At 38.9% G+C, this 22,224-nt stretch overlaps 1 protein-coding gene across 1 annotated transcript in view; it reads left to right on the top strand.

Annotated features, from left to right (window-relative positions):
* Positions 1-22,224, top strand: part of Slc9c2 (solute carrier family 9 member C2 (putative)) — an 88,773-nt gene that overhangs the window by 59,197 nt on the left and 7,352 nt on the right. Inside the window, exons 19-24 of the mRNA XM_010635605.1 lie at positions 1,716-1,767; positions 10,132-10,280; positions 12,475-12,600; positions 16,874-16,972; positions 18,790-18,957; positions 20,087-20,218. Coding sequence (XP_010633907.1) covers positions 1,716-1,767; positions 10,132-10,280; positions 12,475-12,600; positions 16,874-16,972; positions 18,790-18,957; positions 20,087-20,218 — 726 coding nt within the window. The remainder of the gene's footprint in view (positions 1-1,715; positions 1,768-10,131; positions 10,281-12,474; positions 12,601-16,873; positions 16,973-18,789; positions 18,958-20,086; positions 20,219-22,224) is intronic.

The raw sequence follows: 22,224 nt of genomic DNA, 5'->3' as shown, positions 1-22,224 counted from the left end.
ATATATATGTTGTTCTTGGTTCCTGTCTTTTTGCTTTGCACCCTCCAGTATCTGGTGATTTTAGTTATATTTTCTTGTGGGTAGATGAAGGTCTAAACTGAACAGAATCAATAATTGAAAGGGATTTTTCTTAACTCAACCTCTTGGTTTTTGAAAGGGACAATGGAGTTAAGCCCTAATTACTATAGCCCTAAAGGTAGCGATCTTATGTCTCCTGGCTCTGGTGCTTATTTTGTGAGGTGAGTGTTAGTTACCTCAGGCTCTTAGCCAGGAAAGTGAAGCTCTTTCCTTATTGAGGTCAGAAGTGGGAAAGAGGCTGTGACGTTATTTGCCTTTATTGGATCCAACATTAATGTGTAACAGGATTCTATCCTGTTGATTTACCTTGAAGAATGGAAAATAAAACAGAAAGAGCCATCAAAAGGCTAGACTGATCTATATGAGGAGAAAGAGTCTTGGGAGAAAAGACTTTAAAAGCAGGAAGGTGAGAGAAGAGAAGCAATAGTCAATGAGACGTGTTAAGAGCACGTTTTGAGGAGTTTGAGAGAAGATACCAAGATTTTGGAGCAGTTGCCTTGACATACAAGGGATAAAATGAATCCCCTCTGACATTTTTGAAGGAAAATTCAATACAGATTTTTTTTGTACCAGGGATTGAACTCAGGACCTTGCGCTTGCGAGGCAGACAGCAGCCTCAATACAGATTTAAATGGCTCGTTGACCTGGGGTTCTGGAAGCAGCTTGGTTTTGAAGCTGGCCTACGACAGCTTCCCTTTGGAGAATTAGCCTATGTCTCTCCTTCCACAACTATAGACTCTTTGTAGCAGGACCCAGTTCCGTAAGAAGAGACTTTGCTGCACTGGCGCCAGGGGCAGTCTAACCACTTGGCACCTCCCCAATATTGACTCCTCAGTGTTATTAAGAGAGAAGAAACAGTTTGATTAAAATCATGTAGAACATTCTTATATTCAAAATGAGGGATCTATTACATGAGATTTTTCTAAATCCAAACAAAATAAACATTTCACTTGGCTTAGACAAGAGACCAGTTGTTTCCTATAAATAGCGCTGTGCCATGCATTATAGGAGTGCAGAGTGTCAGACCCCTGCACCTCACAGCTCCATAGAACTGCCGGCTGTCCTGTCACACAGCAGTTGGTGTGGATAAATACATGCTCCAGAAAGACTCAAACTGTAGAGCAAGCTTCATGAGGAGCAAGGCCCGGGCCAGAAGGAGCAGCCAGCAACTATCTGTTGTAGAATTCATTGATTAGCTTTGGGAGGATTTCTTCAGTTAGGGAAGGAGCTACTCATAGGAAAGACACTCATTGACCCTGGATTTCCTCATTATTGCGTTTGTTTTTTTGTGCTCCTCACAGACTGGTTCCCTGAATAGCTGCTTACTCTGCACACCTTCAAACTGGGCTCTGCTTGTGAGAACTCTTGAGAGTTGCGCACTGGAGGGGATGTAACCCTTTTTGGGAGCTGTTGAATACCATAGCTATGTGAGCTACTGACTACACAGCAGTCATTGCAACTTGGGTCTCAGCAGGAAAAGCAGTAGAATTGATGAGAGGGAAGAATTGAGACACATAGTTGTTCTAAATCAAACTAAGTGGAATTTTCTCTACCAGACTTCTTTGTATTAAAATTTAAAGCCGGAAATGCACTTGATTCAATTAGAAATGCATCTTTGGTTTCTTAATTTCTTGCAGAAATTGCATGACATTTTGGAAAAAAACAAACAAGATGCTGTCAAAGAGCTAGGTGAGTTGGCGGAGTCCCCGGCTTCCTGAGAAGCCTTATGGTTCCATGAAGTAACTGAAGGAAGATAAGTCTGTGCGTTCATCCATCCATCCATCCACCGACTCATTCATTTATTTATTAAACCATACATACTTGGCCAAGAAAGGGAAAGAAAATATGGGTACATCTGGACACTGAAAGAAGTTGAGTCTGGTGAGGCACCCAAAAACATGAAAATAGGTCACGGTAGAAAATGAAGAGAGTTCCATTTTGCCGTGGGAGTACAGAAGAAAAGATAAGAGGAGTGTGGGTGTATTAATGCAGCAAAGCAAGAGTCCTGGAAGTGGTAAGAAAAAGACATGCGAAAGTTACCTTTGACAAAATGTCTTGTTTCTGTAAGGATACTCCAGAGGGTAGGGCTACAAGGATGCTGTTTTTGACATCTGTGTCACTGCACTTTACTTGAAGCACACAGGAAGAGCCTGAGAACTTTATGCTAAGCTTATTGGGTCTGCTTTCCTCTAAGGGGACTCTGCGCAGGCCCTCAGGGGGTGCAGAAAGATCTGGCATATGATAAGCTCTTAACAGTTGGACCTGAAGAAAGTAAGAACATTTTGTGCTCATAACCACACTGTAAGATGCCACATGGATTTATAGAGGCCACGTTTCCCACATCTAAATGGAAAGAACACTATCTAATGAGTGAAATTGTAAGTTTGGAGAAAATAGGTCAGAATATTTTGGCACCATTTCAGAAAACCCAGGACCCACTGTCACCATTCATGTATTGGCAGGTTTTTATTTCTGTGATTTTAAAGAAGATGAGCCTAGAAATTTCTGTATTATGTTTTAGATCAGTGTAGAACATTAGAATGTTTTCTTGATTTAGTCCCGTGAGACGGAGTGCCTCTTTCCACATGATTAATGCAACTGATTATGGAATGCTTATTAAGTCAAGGATTATAGAGTGCTTTATATGCATTACCTCATTTAATCTTATAATTAACTTGCCTGAGGCCATATGGCCAGTAAGCAGTGAGCCATGCCATCCAGCCCAGATATATCTGATGCTAAAATCTATGCTCTTTTCTAAAAATTAATTTTAGTGGTACATTGTAGGTATATAATATAATGACATTCATCATTGAAAATTTGGACCTTTACATAACATAACTAGGTTCTTATTTTTTCCCCATTCCTCTGCTCTCCCTTCAACCCTTCCACCAATCCCTATTTACAAAGACTTTGTTTCCAATTTTTCCTTAGCTCATATTAATTCCATTCCCTTCTTCCCAACCCCTCCCACTTCCCCTTTGGACCTTTTCTTCCCATTTCACATTATCTATTACACCTTTTGATCCTTATTTACACTTTCAGTTTCTCACACCAGAGAAACTATTTGGTATTTACAAGTGTGTTCTATTTATTTCACCGAAGATTATCACCTCAATGTGCATCTATGTAGCTATAAATGTCTATAATTTCTTATTCTTTTTTTTTTTTTTTTGTACTGGGGATTGAACTTGGGTCCTTGCATTTGTGAGGCAGGCAGCAGAACCACTGAGCTAAGTCCCTAGCCCTAATTTCTCATTCTTTAAGGCTAAGTAATACTCCATTTTATCAAAAAAAAAAAAAAACTCCACATTTTCATTATCCAGTCTCCAGTTGATGGGTTGGTTATTGGGCTGTTTCCAAGTTTTAGCTGTTACAAAATGTGCTGCTATGAACATAGGTGCAAAAATATCACTGTGGTATGACTCTTTTAATTCTTTTGGGAAGATACCCAGTAGGAGAATAGCTGGGTCAAATGGAACCTCTAGTCCTAGTTCTTTGAGGTATCTCCATACTGATTTACACAGTGGTTGCCCCAGTCTATACTCCCACCAACAGTGAAGCAGGGTTCCTTTTTCCCTACAGCCCCACCAGCATTTGTTATTGGTTGATTTCATGATAGCAGCCATTCTTTCTGGGGTGAGGTGAAATCTCAGCATCATTTTCATTTGCATCTCTGGAATGACCAGTGATGTTGAACATTTCTTCATATGGTTATTTGCTATTTCTACTTCTTTGTCTTAGAAATGTCTGTTCATTTAAATCTGGGAGGTCTTACTTAAATTTTATTTTTACATCTTCTAGATAGTCAACTTTTGTCTGAAGAGCAGCTGGTAAAAATTTTTTTTCCACATTGTGGGTTGTCTTTTCACACTGCTGGTGGCTTCTCTTGCTGTGCAGAAGCATTTTAATAAGAATAAATCACCGGGCATGGTGGTGCACTCTTGTAATCCCAGCACTCGGGAGGCTGAAACAGGAGGATCTCTGGGAGTTCGAGACCAGCCTGGGCTACATAGTGAGTGAGTTCCCAGTCAGTCTCAACTACATAGTGAGACCCTGTCTCAAAGAAAAAAAAAAGAATAGATCTAGATCCCACTTGTTGATTATTTGTGCTAGTTCACATGCAACTGAAATTTTGTTCATGGTCTTTTCCTACACCAATGTCTTCAAGAGTTCTACCTAACCTCTCTTCCAGCCGGTTTAGTGTTTCTGTTTTAATATTTAGATATTTAATCTATTTGAATTTTAGTTTGGTGCATGGTGAAAGATATGGGTCTAGTTTTAATCTTTGGCAAGTAGAAATCCAATTTTTCCAACACCATTTATTAAAGAGGCTATCCTTCCTCCAGTGAAGGTGTTTGGCTTCTTTGTCGAAGATGAGGTGGCTGAGTATGCCTGGAGCTGTTTCTTCATCTTCTAATCAGTTCCACTGATCCTTGGGTCTGTTTCTTTGCCAGTACTATGCTGTTTTATCATAGTGGCTTTGTAGTATATTTTCAGGTTGGGGATTGTGATACCCCTACCTTGTCTTTATTGCCTAGAATTGCTTTTGCTAGTCTAGGTCTCTTCTGATTCCAAATAAATATTTGGATTGTTCTCTCAAGGTCTGTAAAGTATGATTTTGGAATTTCAATTGGGATTGCAGTGAATCTATATAGCAGTTTTGGAAGTATAGCCATTTTTACTATGTTAGTTCTTTCTACCCAGGAGCAAGGGATATCTCTCCGTTTTCTAATATCGTCTTTGATCTCTTTTTTCAGCATGCTATAGTTTTCAGAGTAGAGGTCTTTTATTTCTTTTGTTAGATTGATTCCTAGGTATTTCATTTTTTGGATGCCATTGTGAAGGGAGTTGTTTCTGTAGTTCTTCTTTCAGTGAGTCTGTTTGTGTACAGGAAAGCTATTGTTTTTGTGTGTTGACCTTGTATCCAGCTATTCTACTGAATTTGGTTATTAAGTCTAGAAGACTTTTGGTGGAGTTCTTGGAATCTTCTATGTAGAGTATCATGTCATCTGCAAATAATGAAAATTTGACTTCTTCGTTTCCCATCTTTACTCCTTTTCATTTCTTTATCTTGTCTAATTGCTGTGGCTAATGTTTCCAAAACTCCATTGAACAGGAATGGTGATTGTGAACATCCTTGTCTTGATTGTCTGATTTTAGGGTAAAAGATTTCAGTTTTTGACCATTGAGTATGATATTGGCTGTTGGCTTTTCATAGCTGGCTTTTATCAGGTTGAGATAGAGACCATCTATTTTAATTTTTTGTAGCATTTTTATCATGAATGTGTGTTGGATTTTGTCAAATGCTTTTTCTGCATCTATTGAGATGATCATATGGTTTTTTGTTATTGGCCCTATTAATATAGTGTGCTGCATTTATTAATTTGTGTTTGTTGAACCATCCCTGGATCCATGGTTTGAATCCTACTTGGTCATTCTGTATGATCTTCTTGATGATCTCCTGCATTCTGTTTGCCAATAACTTATTGAGGATTTTTTGGCCTATAGTCATTAGTGAGATGGGCGTGTAGTTTTATTTTTCCACTGGGTCTTTCTCTGCTTTTGGTATAAAGGTGATACTTGCTTCCAGGAATGAATTTGGGAGTATTGCTTCCTTTTCAATTTCATTGAAGAGTTCAAACAGTAGTGGCAACAGTTCTTCTCTAAATGTCTTGTAGAATTCAGCAGTGAAGCCACCAGGATGTGGGCTTTTCTTCATTGATAAGTTTTTAATTACATTTTCAATTTTGTTGTTTAGAATTTTTAGGCCTTCTTCATTCAACTTTGTTTGATTATATGTACTTAGGAATCTGTCCATTTCTTCTGTGTTTTCCATCTTATTGGCATATAGGTTCTCAAAGTAGGTATTGATGATCCTCTGGATTTCTGCTGGGTCTATTGTAATTTCACCCTTTTCATTACTAATTGTGTGGATTTGGGTCTTTTCTTTCCTTTTTTTTTTGATAAGGTTGACCAAGGGTCTGCCAATTTTGTTTATTCTTTCAAAGAACCAACTCCTTGCTTCATTGATTTTTTTTTGTATCATTCTTTTAGTCTCCATTGCATTGATCTCTGCTATGATTTTAATAATTTTTCTCCCTTGTATGAGCTTTGAGTTTGTCTTGCACTTCTTTTTCTAGAAGTATGAGGTTCAGCATCAGGTTGTTTATTTGAGCTTGCTCTGTTTTCCTGATATGAGTATTCACTGATATGAATTTCCCTTGTAAGATTGCTTTCATGGTGTCCCATAGATTCTGATATGTTGTATTGACATTGTCATTTAATTGTAGAAACTGTCTGATTTCTTCTTTAATTTCCTATTCTTTAATTTCTTCTTTAATAACCAATGATCCATTGGTTATTTGGAAGTGTGTTGTTCAATTTCCATGTGTTTATGAAATTCTTGTGGTTTCTATTGCTACTGATATCCAGTTTCATTGCACTATGGTATGAAATATGCAAGGGATAACTTAATTCCTTTGTAGTTACTTAAACATGTCCTATTAGCTTATAAGTGGTCTATTTTGGAGAATGATCCATGTGCAGCTGAAAAGAATGTGTATTCTGATTTTGTGGGGTGGAATACTCTGTAAACACCTGTTAAGTCCATTTGTTCAAGAGTTTGATTGAGTTCTAGTATTTCATTGTTTATTTTTGTCTAGTTGATCTATCTATTTGTGACAGTGGGATATTGAGGTCCCCCACTACTATTGTATTAGTGCTTATTTGATTTTTCATGTCTGTTAGCATTTGTTTTATATAGTTGGATGCACTAGTGTTTGGTGCATATATATTTATGATTGTTATCTCTTTCTCTTGGATTTTTTCCCAAGGATGTAGTGTCCTTCTCTGTCTGTCTTAATTAGTGCTGGTTTGAAATCCACTTGATCTGAAAAGAAGATAGCTACTCCTGCTTCTTGGGGGAGGGTACCTGTTGCATGGAGTATTGTTTTCCACCCTTTGACTTTCAGTCTATGTGTTTTTTAAAACAATTCTTAGTCTTTTATTGTTACATTTTAGGTATACAATACATTTACATTCATCATTGGGAACTTGTACCTTTGCATGATGTATCTTGATTCTTACTTTTCCCCATTCTTCTACCCTCCCTTCAATCCCTCCACCCCTCCCTTTTTACAAAGATTTTGTTTCTATTTTTTTCTTTTGTCATATTTTTTCCTTCCCTCCTTTCCTTTCCCTGACTCCTCCCACTTCCCCTACCCCTTTGGACCTTTTCTTCCTACTTCACACTATCAGTTATTCATTTTAATCCTTATTTACACTTTCAGTTTCTCACACCAGAGAAACACTTTGGTATTTACACATGTGTCCTATTTATTTCACTTAAGAGTATGGCTTCAGTGTGCATCCATTTAAACTATAAATGTCTCTAGTTTCTCATTCTATGGGTTTCTTTTTGAATTAAGTGTGTTTCTCATATGAAACATATTGTTGGATCTTGCTTCTTGACCCATTCTGCCAGTCTTTTTTTTTTTTTTTTTTGATTGGTGAATTGAGACCATTAACATTGAGGGTTATAACTGATATTTATTGCCTTGTCCTTGTCATAGTTTTTTTTTGTTGCTGTTGTTGTTATTGGATTCTCCCCCTTTGTGTTTAATTTCTTGTCATGTCTGATGGATTCATTCTGCTTCCTGGGGTTGTGATCCTCATTGTCTTTTCCTAGGATATTGTTTAAAATTTTTTGGAGTCCTGGTTTGGTATTCATGAAGATCCTGAGGTGTTCTTTGTCATGAAAATAACATATTCTTCTATCAATTTTGAAAGGTAGTTTTGCAGGGTACATCAGTCTGGGTTGGAGGTTGTTTTCCTTTAGGGCTTGAAATACTTCACTCCAGGCTCTTGTCTTGAGGGTTTGTGTTGCGAAGTATGCTGTGATTCTCTTGGGCTTTCCTTTGTATATGATATTTTTTCTCTAACTGCTTGTAGAATTTTATTCTTCTACTGGGTTTCTGGAATCTTAATTATTATATGCCTATGTTTAGATTTTTTTGATCCCAGCTAGTTGGAGTCCTATATACTTCACTTATCTGTATGTCAAGTTCTTTCCCTCTGCTTGGAAAGTTTTCTGCTAATACTTCTATGAGCTGTTTTTTTTAAATGTTGTTTTTACTCTCTCCTGTTTCTTCATTGACTCTGATCAGTCTTATGTTATTATTCTTAGCATCATCTAGCAGTTGCTGGATTGATTTCTCATGGTCCCTTACTATTTTTAAGAATTTTTTTGTTTCCTGGTCACTAATTGTAATCCTGTCTTCTATATCTGATATTTTTTTTTTATTTTATTTTGAGACAGGGTCTCACTATGTAGTTGAGACTGACCTGGAACTCACTATGTAGCCCAGGCTGGTCTCAAACTCACAGTGATCCTCCTGCCTGAGCCTCCCAAGTGCTGGGATTACAGGCGTGCGCCATCATGCTCGGCTATATCTGATATTCTGTCCTCACATTGGCTCATTTACTGCATAAACTATCAGTGGAGTTTTTAATGTCCTGGATATCTCTTTGCATCTGTTTAATGGATTCCATTTGTTTCCTATGCTGGGGTTCTATCATGTTCCTCAGTTCCAAAAATCTGTGTCAGCTCTAGAGTTATCAATCATGACTTTCACTATGGACACAATCTCTGTTGTAATCTGAGAAATTATTTCTGATTTCATTATCTCCAGATCCTCTTTCATTGCCAGTTCAGGGAGTCCAGGTGGTAGAGTATCAGATTATGCCATCTCCTTTCCCTTTGGGGTTGACTTAGGTGATCTGGATACTGGTTTTGAGACTTGTTCATGTGTCTTTTCATTTTAGCAGGTGCAGTCGGCTGCACCTTTGTTGAGGCAACTTTTTGCTTGTATTGGTCTTCAATATTCAGCAGGCCACCAAGCAGCCTTTTCTTTACTACTCACCACTGCATCAGTTCCTGTGTTCAGAATTGTAGTCTTCTGGATCTCTGCTCTGCCCTGTCCTCCAGGCTGGGATCTGGGTAGGGCCTGTGCACACTTGGGATGGTATCTTGGTATGCTCCTGGCTGGTCCCTGTCTCCCTATATAGCTGTTTTCTGGGAGGGCCTTTGGCTGGGGGCTGTGACTTGAGTTGCTGGTTTCTGAGTGGGCTTCTGGCTGGGGTCTGCACACACTTAAATGGTATCTGGCAGGTCTCTGGCTGTTGCTTGCCCACCTGTGTAGCTCTTTTCCAGGCAGGCCTTTGGCTGGGGCCTGTGGGCTCAAGGTGCTGGTGTCTGGGCAGGGCCCTGGATGGGATCTGTGCACCTCCATGAAGCTCTGGTTCACATGGGCTTCTCACTGGGATCTGGGTGCATTTACACATGGAATCTGGGTGGGCCTCTGGCTGTTTCTTGTGTGGCTGTGCAGCTCTTTTCAGGGAGGGGCCCTGGCTGGGATCCAAATGCCCTTGTGCAGCTCTGGTTCATGTAGGCTTCTTGCTGGGAACTGCCTAAAACCTATGCTCTTGATCATTAGTGCTTTTAATTTTGCTGGCCAGCTCATATCAATTAAATAATGTGTGAGAATCTTCCATATGTCAGGAATTGTGCTCAATGTTAGGATTCCCAAGATGAGATACTTGAACCTTGATTCATTCTAGTCCATAATTTCTCATGTTTAGTAAGGCAGAAAGAATAGGTGACTTGATCTCAGAAAGATTCACCTGTCAAAGTTCAGGGGCTCTTTCATTCTTTCGCTTAGTTATTTATCCAACCAACAAAAATTATGTAATACAGAGGATGAGGCAGATAGTAATACTATAATGAGTTGCATCCTAGAAATATGTAGGAGATGCCATGGGAACATGGCAGAGACATCATTTTTCTCTTAGCTCATGGGAGAAGGTAGTCTTCAATTTTTTATCCATACAATGCAGATGAAAATAACTTTTATCCTACCAGCCTCATGAGTTCTGTGTGAAACTAGAATGAAAAGATATTGTATAAATGCTTTGGAAACTATAAACTATTACAGACATTGGTTATCATTGCTATTATTGCATAAATTGTTTACCGAGTTTAATTTTCCTTAGGACTTATCGAGCATGAGAATCGTGATGTTGTCATTGCTTTAAAGACTAAGCAGGCAGTCCGGAGAGTGTTTGCTAAAGCTCAGAAACGTCTCACCTTCCTTTGGTCAAGAGGCATTATGGATAGACATGAAGCCATCAGTATGAATAAGGTAATAAGACAATTTCCACACTGCTTGATTCCATCAGCCCAGCACCCCAGCCTGCACTGCTACTTTCACAAAAGTATGAAGGAAGTTGATCAGACAAGGTGTTTAGTTGCAGTTATAACCTCTGTGATAGTCTGCAGCCCTCATTAATGCCAATGACAACCAATATCAATGCTGTCTTGTAGACACTATTACTCAGAAATACTTGGCTGCAAGTTTAGTAAAGTTGGAACTTGGTTTAGTAAAGAAATAGGATTGGAACTTATTAAAAGAACACAGAGCATCTTACAGAACCCATGGTAGTCATGTGGTCAGGCTTTAGGAAGGAACTTGAACAAAGCTTTCCATTCCCTATGGAGAAAGATTCTCCATTTCCTATCAGACTTGTTCTCAGTGGTGTCTTCCTAGCATGTATCAGAAAGATGGAAGCTCTAGTCCCACATTCTGTCTGTGTGGCCCAGTGACACAGTGTTCCTGGATGCTACCTGCTCTTCCTTGTCGTTGTAGCACTGAGTCTTGGCCCACAATATGCTGTGCCTCTGTTCATTTCTTTTTTTCCCATTAAGTTTATTGGCACAATTTAGGTGTACAATACAGTTACATTCATCATTGGGATCTTGTACCTTTCCATGATGTAGCTTGGTTCTTGTTTTTCCCCATTCTCCTGCCCTCCCTTCACCCCCTCTACCCTTCTCAATTTACAAGGACTTTGTTTCCATGTTTTTTCTTTTCTCCTATTTTTTCTTTTTCCTTCTTACCTTTCCCCTACCCCTCCCACTTCCCCTACTCCTTTAGACCTTTTGTTCTTATTACACAATATCAATTATACATTTTGATCCTTATTTACACATGTAGTTTTTCAAAACAGAGAAACTATTTGGTATTTACACGTGTGCCCACTTATTTCACTTGAATATGGCCTCAATGTGCATCCACTTAGCTATAAATGTCTCCAGTTTCTCATTCTTTTTTTTTGGTACCGGGAATTGAACTCGGGTCCTTGTGCTTGCGAGGCAGGCCACCGAGCCACTGAGCTAAATCCCCGGCATTGTTTCTCATTCTTTATGGCTGAGTAGTACTCCATTTGATCCTCTTCTTGCACTTCATCCCTGCTCTCTGGCCTCAGAAGAGAAGTGCGCGTAGGACAGAACAGCTTTTTCCTCTAGTGCTCTATCTCATCACTAAATGGACAATATGAGCTTGACTCAATGTCTGTCTGAGGGAAGAAAAGGGTTACTTTATAGTGTTTCTCAAATTATAGCTCTAATACATTGTTTTGTATTCTATTTCTTTTTCATTTATCATGTTGAAGTCTGCCTAGGATAATTGAATGTTTGATGACCATTTAGTAAGATAAATAAATAATAGTGCACATAAGTAGACAGACTTATTTTCTCCTGTATGTTTAGAAAAGTAATAGGTAAATCAATCATCTGCTACTTATTCAGTGACCAGTCACTGCCTAATTGTGAGCAAAAAAGGTATACTTATCTATCCCAGGCTGTAAAGAGACAGGCAAGTTTATTCAATTCAACTGACATAATGTACATTGGAAACACACTAAGTGCGTTGGACTTTTCAGATTGGAACGCTTAATGACTGCAACACAGACTCCAAGTCCTTATGCTCTTCCTTGTTTTCGGTCAGACATTTATCCATCCAACAATAATAGCCAGGTAACATGAAGTGTGATCCAGATAAGTAAAAAATACTGTAGCGAGTTCCACATTAGAGACACATAGGCGAAGCTGTGGGAATAAGGGAAATAAAAAGATTTTCTCTGATCTCATAAGAGAAGCCAGAGAAGGCTTCTCAGAGGCCTTTGGCTGGGACTGTATCCTCCCAAATTAGAAGGATTTAGAGAAGCAAATCCTATGCACACAAGAAAATTTATGAGAACATGGAAATAGGTTGTATGATAATCAGTATAAAATTGAAAAAATAATGAGGCAAGGTAAGATACAATGTTAACTGGATTATAAAATTACAGATTTGATCTAAGTAAATAAATCAGTGACTATAGAAAATAGAAGAGAATAGAGGCAAAAAGGGGATAATTTGCACATTGTTCAAGAAGCTATGAGTCAAACTCGAGGTTAAATTTGCAAAATAGTCTTTTATTTAGATTTCCTTAGTTTTTGCCTACTGTCCATTTTCTGTTGTAGGCCTTGATCACCATCATCCTGTTTGCTTTCAGGTATTTCTTAAGAAAATAAAATCCTTGAATAGTTTTCCAATGGTAGCTCCACCTCCTACTCCTGGCCAATACCTCTCTAACATTATTTGGTTGGAAAATAAAGATGTTCTCATTGACTTTTTCAAGGTAAGATTTCTATTTTCGATTCTGGCTCAAATATGATATACGTTCTCTTCCCTATTTTTTTCCACTACCTAATGCAAGACTAACAGAAAAATACATTCAAAGCACAAATCCTGTACTGACCAATTCAGGGAAAATTAGACTGGAGGGCCAGCAAAACCCAAAAGAAGAGTAGATTTCTTTCTGAAACAAAGGGGAGATAGTTTTTCACCATAGCTTACCTGCTTAAAAAGAGCTATCTATAGTTCCTGATTATCACCAAACCTATTCTATTTTATGTTGTAGGGTACTGGACTTCCAGATACATGCTCTGAAAGAAACATTTTTTTTAAGGAGGGTCTCAAATTTAAATTACTAAACAGGGCGGGCAGATACTATAAAAGTAAAACCAACTAGGGAACAGTAAGGACTGCGGTGAATTTAAGAGTTTATGCTCTGTATAAAATTAGCTCAATTTTGCTTTAGGAATCTGGCTCTTTTCAACAACTACCTTTCAAATATCACCTATGTATTGGAGACTGTTGTAGGTTTTAGGCTATGTCAGTAAATAGATGAAGTCCCTCCTGTCATACACTTTATACTACAGGGATGGAGATGGACAAAATACAAGCCAACACATAAATGTATAGTGTGTCAGGGGGTGAGAAGTGCTATGGAAAAACATAAGATGAGAAAAGCAGATATGATGACACAGGCATTTTACATAATGTTTTAGAAAGGGGTTCTCATGAGGTGACATTCAAAGATGTTTGAAAGAAACAAGGAAGCAAGGGATGAAGATGTCTTGGAGAAGTGCATTCTGGGCAAAGGGAAGAACCAGCGCACAGTCCCTGAGGCACAGGTGCTTGGTGTGTTTAAGGAGCACCACAAAGGTCCCTATGACAGCAGCAGTGATGGCTGGAGATTGAGTCAGCAGTTGCGTGAAGCTTGAATGTGTAAAATATTGTAGGCCACTGTATGGACTTTGATGTTTACTCTGAGCTGAATGGAAAGAGACTGGAAGGTTTTAAGCAGAGAAACGACATGATGTTAGATTTCAGAATGACACTCTGATGCCACGTTGAGGATAAGCTGTAAGAGGTCAAAGGGAAGACAGGGAGACAAGTTAGGAGACAATTATAATAAGGGATGGAAGAGGCAACGGTGAGTTGGACTAGTGAAAGTGGCAGACCTGATATAATTTGAAGATACTGGGAGAAAGAGAGAGAAGTGAAAGGAGAGAGAGAAAATAAGGAGGAAGAGTAAGAGTACAAGGAAGAAGAGGAGGAGGAGGAATAAAGGGGGAAGAGAGAGAGAAACTTCTAGAACATCAATCTGAAAATAAAACAGTTTCAATTTACTGAGGTGGGAAAGAGAAGATTTATGTGACGGGGGCTGAAAGTTTGATTCCAAAAGAGTTAAGTTTCAGAAAGTTTTTAGACGTCAAAGTGTAGTTTTGAGTTAGACACCCAAGTTTAGTTAGAGGACTTGAATTCAGGTGGGAGGCTAAGATTAGAGAAAGATATTTTGGAGTTTTTGGTATAGAGGTAGTATTTAAGCTCACGACAGTTGATGAGATAACTTAAGGAGTAAATGTGGATAGGGGAGAGAGCCAAGGAATGCATCCCGGGATGCCCAGCATTCAGAGGGGGGCAGTTGAGGAGGAATCCGAAGAAAGAACTGAGGAACAACTTGTGAGGTAGGTGAGCCGTGTCTCCTTTTAAGAAAGAGAAAGTAATCAGCTATGTGAAATGAGGTTAGGAGCTCAAATAAAGTGAACACTGAAAATAACAATTAGATGTAATAATGTTGAGGTTGGATTTGTTTTCTTTTCCCAAGAAAACCATGATACAAAAATTTTGGTGAAATTTCCAAATTAAAATGTGTGGCAACCAGTTAAAAATTTAAAATATCGTGCAGGCCAAAAAGTATACACTTGGGGGCATGACCCATGGACCACAATTTTGTGGCTTTAGTTTTGAATGACTGCTATGTTATAGCTTTCTCATCAACTGGTTAAGATTTTTGGAATCAGAAAAACTCTGTGACAATGCATGGCATTTGGTTTATTACAAATTTGATTGTGTAATGCTTCGTAATACGGACACTAGAGATATAAGGTGTTTGTTTTCCCACAACAGAGATGTTTTCTGTGCTTTCTAGAAAGAAATCATAGCAAGGCTCTATAATTTTGAATATCTGATTTCCTTCATATCTTTTTCTTTGTGCCAGAAAATTTAAATATTCTTTTGCATTAGATTTCAAATTTAGTTAAACTAAGACTCTTGGCTGAAAGTAACAGAGACTTACTTGAACTAGTTTAAGCAAAGGGAAGTTTACTGAAAAGGTGCTGTGGTGGTGTATATATTAGCAAAAAAAGAGTTTACAAAGTACCAGAGACTGAATGGCTTCAAAACATCAGAGCCATCAGAAATTTATTTCTTACAGCTCTGGAGGCTGGAAAGTTCGAGATGAAGGAACAGGCAAATTTGATGCCTGGTGAAGGCCTGCATCCAGGTTCATAAATGATCATCTAATTGTGTCCTCACATGGTAGAAGGGACAAGGGAGCTCCCTGAGTCTCTTTTATAAGGGCACTAATTTCGCACACGAGGGCTCCGTCCTCATGACCTAATTATTTCTCAAAGTCCGGCTCTTAATACCATCACATAGGGGGTGCTTAAGAGTTCAAAATACGAATTCTAGACAAACACAAAGATTCAGTTTATAACACTAACTGACTTTCAGCAGAGTGGAGCCAGGCCAGCTCTAGGACAGCAGTGATAGGAATTTGTGGATTCATCCTCTACTGCACAACATCCAGACTCTTGAGTCTCTTCGTTAATTAAAATTCTTGGGAAAGAAATCCAACTGGCTTAGCTTAAATCAGCTGTCCAGCCTTCAGGTGTACAAGTGTGGCTGTGGAGAGGAGGGGAAACCCTCACGGGCAGGGGCTGCTGGAGGTAGTTTGGAAAATAGATCCCAAATAAATCAGAGTGGAGTGGGCTTAGATGGGGAAGAAGGTATCTGAAAGGTGTTTATTTTTTCTTTTAAAAAAATTGTATCATTGTCGAACAATTTAGAACTACACAAAGTGAAAAGTCAGAGCTATTCCCCTTCTACCTTGCTCCTTGGCCTTGAGATAACCACTATGGATGATTTGGCGTCTTTGAAAAATGCCATTCTGTCACCCTAATTCTGTTAAAATCTCTTCAGTGGCTCCTCTCCTGTTTTAAGAAAAGGTGAAGTCTTTTTTTTTTTTTTTTTTTTTTTCTGGTACCGGGGATCGAACTTGGGACCTTGTTCTTGCAAAGCAGGCAGTGGCACCACTGAGCTAAACCCCCAGCCCAAGAAAAGACGAACTCTTTATCAAGTCCTTGAAGGCCTGGCCCTGGCCCACATCTCCAGCCTGGTCTCTACCAGGGCTGCACTGTGACCCTTAGTGGGCCTCTTCCTCCATCAAAATATATTTAAAATTTGTACTTTATCCATATTAGTATAAAAATGAATATGTTAAAATATTTTTCTTAACCTAAAAGTTTTGTTCCTTTTCCTCTTCTGATTTTAAAAGACATTAGAGCACCGTGTGAGCCTCTAAAGTAGAGTGGATCCTAGACCTCGATGCCTATGGGTCCTATGACCTGCTTGAGGCGTACTGAATTTTTTTCAGTTTCCTTAGCTGCAGACATTATGTTTGCTTCTGGGTCTTTGCACATCGTGAATCTTCAACTCATGTTATTCTGCTATTTGGCAGTCTTCTTTCTGATCTCGGTTTAGTTATTCCTTTCCCTGTGAAGATCTCATTGAACCACCATGAGGTTCTGTGCTTTCTGCACTGTCCTGTTTGTCGTAATTATCACACTTTATTACAAATATCTACACAACTTAGTAAAAGATCTGGAGGCAGGGAGTTTGTTTAGCTTGCCGTTATACTCCAAGTTCCAAATGACGGCTAGAAATGTTTTTATTCATTGATGTTATCATTGGTTCTATAAATATGGATCGAGTGTTGATGTCATTTACTGTACTAGGTACTAATCACAACATTGACAGTTTGCTTATCTCTTTATTTCTAAACATTGTTGCGGTGCATCTGCATGTTGTAATTTATTGACAAATCAAGAATATAGATTGTATTTGATGTTACCAGTTTATATAACCAGTTTTAACTTTAAAATCTTATTTCTATTGAGAAAAGTACAGCACTAAACTTCTGTGTTGACTCTTCCCCCCCTTCCCTCTCCGCCCTTCCTTTTTCCTTCCCTTCCCTTCCTTCTCTTCCCCTCTCCTCCACCCAGGAAAGAGCCAAACTTGCCTATTTTGATTATGGAGATGTTATCTGTAAAGAAGGTGAAATGCCACTAGGAATCTACCTAATTATTTCAGGAATGGCAAGTGTAAGAAACTATTGATTCTTTACTTAAAATGCATTCTGAAGTAAGTCAGTCACGGCAGTGCACGCCTGCAATCCCAGAACTTGGGAGGCCGAGGCAGGAGGATGGCCATGAGTTTGAGGCCAGCTTAGGCTACATAGTAAGTTCAAGGCCAGTCTGGATTGAAAAAAGAGAAGCAGTGTTCATATATAATTGTCAAATCAGGAGTAATTTATGAGCCAAATGAAGCTGTTCTTGTCGAGAGTGAGCATAAGACTCTTAACACTGGAATGTGCTTGCTGTTTTACAAAATTTTGTAGTTATTACTTATTCTTCACAAAAATCCTGGGAGGAAGCACTATTTTTTAGGAGGTTAAGACAAGGAAATAATGCTTAGAGTGGTTTAAATTACTTCCCTAAGGGACATGAGAGTTCAGGAATGAGGGAGGGGGTGAGCTGCAATCAGATCCTTAGGAGGTCAAGTCAGACAAAGAGCAAAAATACGACTTTTAATCAGACCAGTGGGAGACATTTATGTGGCGGGGTGGGGGGGGGAGAAGGGGGCAGAGAGAATGGGAGAAGAATCTAGACCGTGGGGACATTAGGGGGGGGGGGGGGGGGGGGGAGAAGGGGGCAGAGAGAATGGGAGAAGAATCTTCTATACCCTCTTGCTAATACACTAGTAGCTGAATAGAGAGATGAGCCCAATCTTAGATGATAGACTTATGTGACAAATCTTATGATAGAGAAAATAATACGTTTGAGTTTCTGATTTTAGAATGATCTTTTCAGACCCTAAAAGTATCATGGAAATAAACACTTATGCTAGAAATCCTGCCAACACAGTGTCTAATTAAGTGTCTAATTAAGTGTCTGGCACTATTCTGGTCAGTTTCGTTCATCCATTCATTTATCCAACATATACTTCATCACTACCACAGACCAGATACTGCTTAGTCTAGGCTCAGAGTTCATAAAATCAGCAAAAGTTTCTGACATTTTGAAGCTTCTTCTCTGGTAAAGGGATAAAAAGAGATGGAATGATGAACAAAATAATTGTTCCAGTTCAGCATTCAAAAAATGCTTGGAGCCAGAGTGTTTTAGATTGTAGATTTTTTTTTTTTTCAGATTTTGAGACAGATAGATGTTCTGGGGCTGAGACCCAAGTTTAAAATGAAATTTGCTTTTATGTACACCTTACACATGGTAACTGATGGTAACTTCATACGATATTTTTGGTACGCCTGTGTTTTGACTGAGGCCAGTTGTAAGAGGTCAGGTGTAGAATTTTTTCCTCCTGTAGTGTCGTGTTGGCACTCGTTTTGGAGTATTTTGTATTTCAGGCTTTTTATCTTATCCATACCTCTTTGGGCAGGCAGCACTCACACCCTTAATCCTAGTGCCTTTGAGCCTAGCATTGCACCGTGAGTCAGTCCCCACATCACACACTCTGGATCCAGCCACCTCTGACAAAGCCCCACCTGTGACCACAGGAGGCTTTGGGGGGGGACATCTAGACACGAGCCACAACAAGGTGGTCGAAACGTGAAGCGATTAGCTGTAATTTCAAAAAGAGTGTTAAGTAAGTAAATGTGGTATACCATTTGATCTTCATACAAATCCCATTTTTATATTAAAAAAATAAAACCTTTACCTTGAGGAGTTGGAACATTAAAGGAACCATAGCTTTGTGAAGGCTAGTTTTTTCTTCACACCTGATGGAATTCACAAAGAATCTTGGAATAACTGTAAGAAATAGTGAGAGCTCCTATTGCTCGTTCACCGAATATTGAATGTTTTCTTTCCCTTTACACAACCACCCCCACCCTCCTGCTTTGCAGCTGCATAGCTCCTCTCCTACCTTTGGCATAGACTGTACCCAGCAGCCTGACGTAGGGGAAGAAACCCTGTTTACAGAGTACTGCACCAGTGGGGAGGTCCTCGGAGAGCTGAGCTGTCTGCTCAGGGAGGAAGTTAAATACACTGCCATCTGCGAAACCACGCTACAGGTAAGGCAACAGTTCTCACTGGCATTATCAGTTAATCCTTCCTTAAGCAATAAGGACCCCAGTATCTTTTCTTTCGTTGGGTTCTGGAAGTTTATTTAGTCAACCAACCAGGGAGGCAGCGCAGAGTAACTGAGAAGGCAGCTTTCACATTTCATGTGCAGGATTATGCTGAGCTCTACAACCTCTGGGCTGTAGGAATACTATGAATTATCTATCCTTCTTGAGTATCTATTTTCTGATTTATTAAGTAGAGAGAATAGCTACTTTGTGATGTTTTAACAATTAGAAAAGTATCTGTGTAAATGGCCTGGCACATACAGATGCTCAAGAATGGGCCACCATCCCTGAAAGCAGTGTTTTAAAAGAATATTAACTTGTCTGTAAGTTTTCTGCCTTTCATTTTTTACTTGTCAAGTAAGAAGTTATCTGCTCAATAAATAAGTGGTCTGGCATTCTGCTAGATGGGGAGAATTCAAATAGAAATGAACCGAAGTTCCCAAGACTTTGAAGAAGTTCTCAGCGTTTACAGGGGATGGTGGTGTTTACAGGGGATGGTGGTGTTAGAGACAACAGCAGAACAGGACTCAGAGGTTTTGGGGTATGGGGTGCAGGAGGGATTGTTGTTTTATCAGTTTTACACCATTTGCTTTCTGGGAGAGGACTAAAGGAATGAATTTAGTCACAGGCTGAATGGATTCATTAAGGATCATTTAACTTGAATTCTGAAAATGGTCTTTTTTAGTTAGGTAACCTGTTTGCATCTAGAAACAAATAGCTACTATTGTGGATTCACCTACTGTGACAATAAAAATAGATAAGTTTGTAGAGCTTGGTTCCCGAGTTTGGGGCTCATGAGCCCCGTTTTTCAGTCTATCTATTGGTCGATGTAAATGTTTCTGGCCTTGTATGTTGCAGTTTAAGTGGACCATAAATTTTATCATCTGTACATAACAAAAAACTTTTCCATAATACAATTGCTTTTCAATGGCAGAACATCATAGTCATGCTATAGCTGATCATTAGATTTTCTGAAGTGAAGGTTAAATATGCAGGCATCTTGTTTTATGATGGTCTTATGATTTAGTTCTAAATGCAGCTGGCTGTGTGGCCTGGTATCTTTTTATTTCAGGCCTTCTTCATCTCATTGGAGGACTTATACGAAGGCTTTGACGTCTTCTGGCCTTCCCTGGAATATAAAATATGGCTCAATCTTGCTCTTCAGGTTGCTTATCAATATTTTGAACCAAATATTGCTGATGAGGTAAGTTACATGATTAAAATGCAAATGAACTTCTAGTTACTGTATTTTTAATAAAATCTATTCATTATTTTCCAGATAAAGATAGAAAGGAAGGTTGTGTCTGATTTTTCTCAAATTAGATCACAAGGATTTTATCCCCTCTTTTATGCTGACTTCCTACACGTCATTAATCTTTCATCACAGTTGATTTTCCCAGGCTACCTACCCTCATCCCTTAAGAAAAAAAAGACAGATTTAAAAGTTGTTAAATAGGAAGATAACTCCAAGCCAAGTATACTATTAACCAGAACAAGTTGATTACTCAGTCTGGTGTACTTTATGGTCTACTATACCTACCTTAACATAAATCTTTTGCCTTTTCAAAATATTTGTTGAGATAACTCAGCCCCTGCCATGAACCTTCCCTCCAGAGAGTAGTGGTTCAAGTCTGTTCCTGGACCAGCACAATTTATAATTCTGTATTTGTACCCTATCTAATAATTATTCTCAATTCAACTATGAGTTGGAATCTGGGGATGTGACAGACCTGACGTTCAACAATAGTCACTGATCTGACCAACTGGATGTAAATGTTCTGTTAAAAAGTTAGCACATCATACATGCCCATCAGCTTTATTTTTTCTGTGACAAAAACGTCCAGAAAAATTTTATTGGAAGGGTAAGGAGATTGAGACTGTTTCCTTTTTCCTTGGAGAGGAAAATCAGGACCATTGGAGACAGATTTGATTGAACGATAAGCTGAATGCCATATATTTCAAACAGCACAAATTCATCGTATAAATGAGAAAATACAGATTTAAAACATTTAAAATTAATGACCTTATGCCCCCAATCTCATTCCTCAGAGTCACTACTGAGTGCTTGGGTTTATTTCCTTTTAGTATTTTTATGAAGGAACTAGCCAGTTAAGACTTTAGAGCACTCTGGCACTGATAACATTATACTCTTTCGACCCCAAGTTACAGACCTCAAAATATATATGCAGTTTCAAAAACAAACAGCTTTTTTTTTTTTTATTTTCCTGAATGCAAAATCCTAGATAAAAAGTTTGCTAATTTTCCCTTTTCTTTTTTTTTTGTACCGGGGATCAAACTTGGCTCCTTGTACTGGCAGGTGGCGGAACCACTGAACCAAATCCCCAGGCCAGTTTGCTAATTTTCTTGTGTTCTTAGTGGTCCCATTGTGCTGGTGGTCTCAGCAAGTGGGAGTTTGATTTGCTGGTCAGTGACTGATACCCAAGGGCTGGAGATACTCAGATGAGGCTGCCAGCCCCTGTCCGGTCACTGTCCAGACCATTCCTACTGTAGCACTGATTGCTAACTAAGCTCTAGTGTTAACTTGCTAGTGCAGCTGTAATGAAGTTCCACATACTGGTCTAGAAGTTCCACATACCGTCTAGAAATACCACATATTGGTCTAGAAATAGGAAATCAAGATTAGAGAGCTGTGAGGGAGAATCTGGTCCAGGGCTCCTCCCTTGGCTTGTAGAGGGCTGCCTTCAAGTTTTCTCCCTAAATGCAAAATTGACCATATTTCTGGATAAGGTAACATTTGGAGGCACTGAGGGTCAGGATTTCAACATGAGAACTTTGGTGGTAGGGAAGACTCAATGCATAATAACTCCCTTCCAACTCTAAAGTCTGTGATTCAAATAAACAATAAATCGATAAATAAAATCTGTGATTTGGAGCCTCAAAATATCATTTAGACTCCATCTTGCTTTAATTTTGGCCTTTTGTTATTGTTTGCTTAACTGTTAACTAGCTTGTTTGCTTACTGCTATGGAAAAACCTATGAATTCTTTAAGCCTCATTTGGTTTAAATAAGAACTCAACAACATGCACATCCATGTTTATAATTTTAAGCGCACACCCATGTTTATAATAGCTAAAACTTGGAAGCAGCCCAATTGCCCATCAACTGGAGACTGGATAAAGATGTGTTTTTTAAAAAATAAAATGGAGTACTACTCAGCCATAAAGAATGAGAAACTAGAGACATTTATA

This window comes from Fukomys damarensis, unplaced genomic scaffold, assembly GCF_012274545.1.
Source record: "Fukomys damarensis isolate Sample0158 unplaced genomic scaffold, DMR_v1.0_HiC HiC_scaffold_11, whole genome shotgun sequence".
NCBI lineage: Eukaryota > Metazoa > Chordata > Mammalia > Rodentia > Bathyergidae > Fukomys > Fukomys damarensis.
This window is presented reverse-complemented; position numbering and strand designations above follow the sequence as displayed.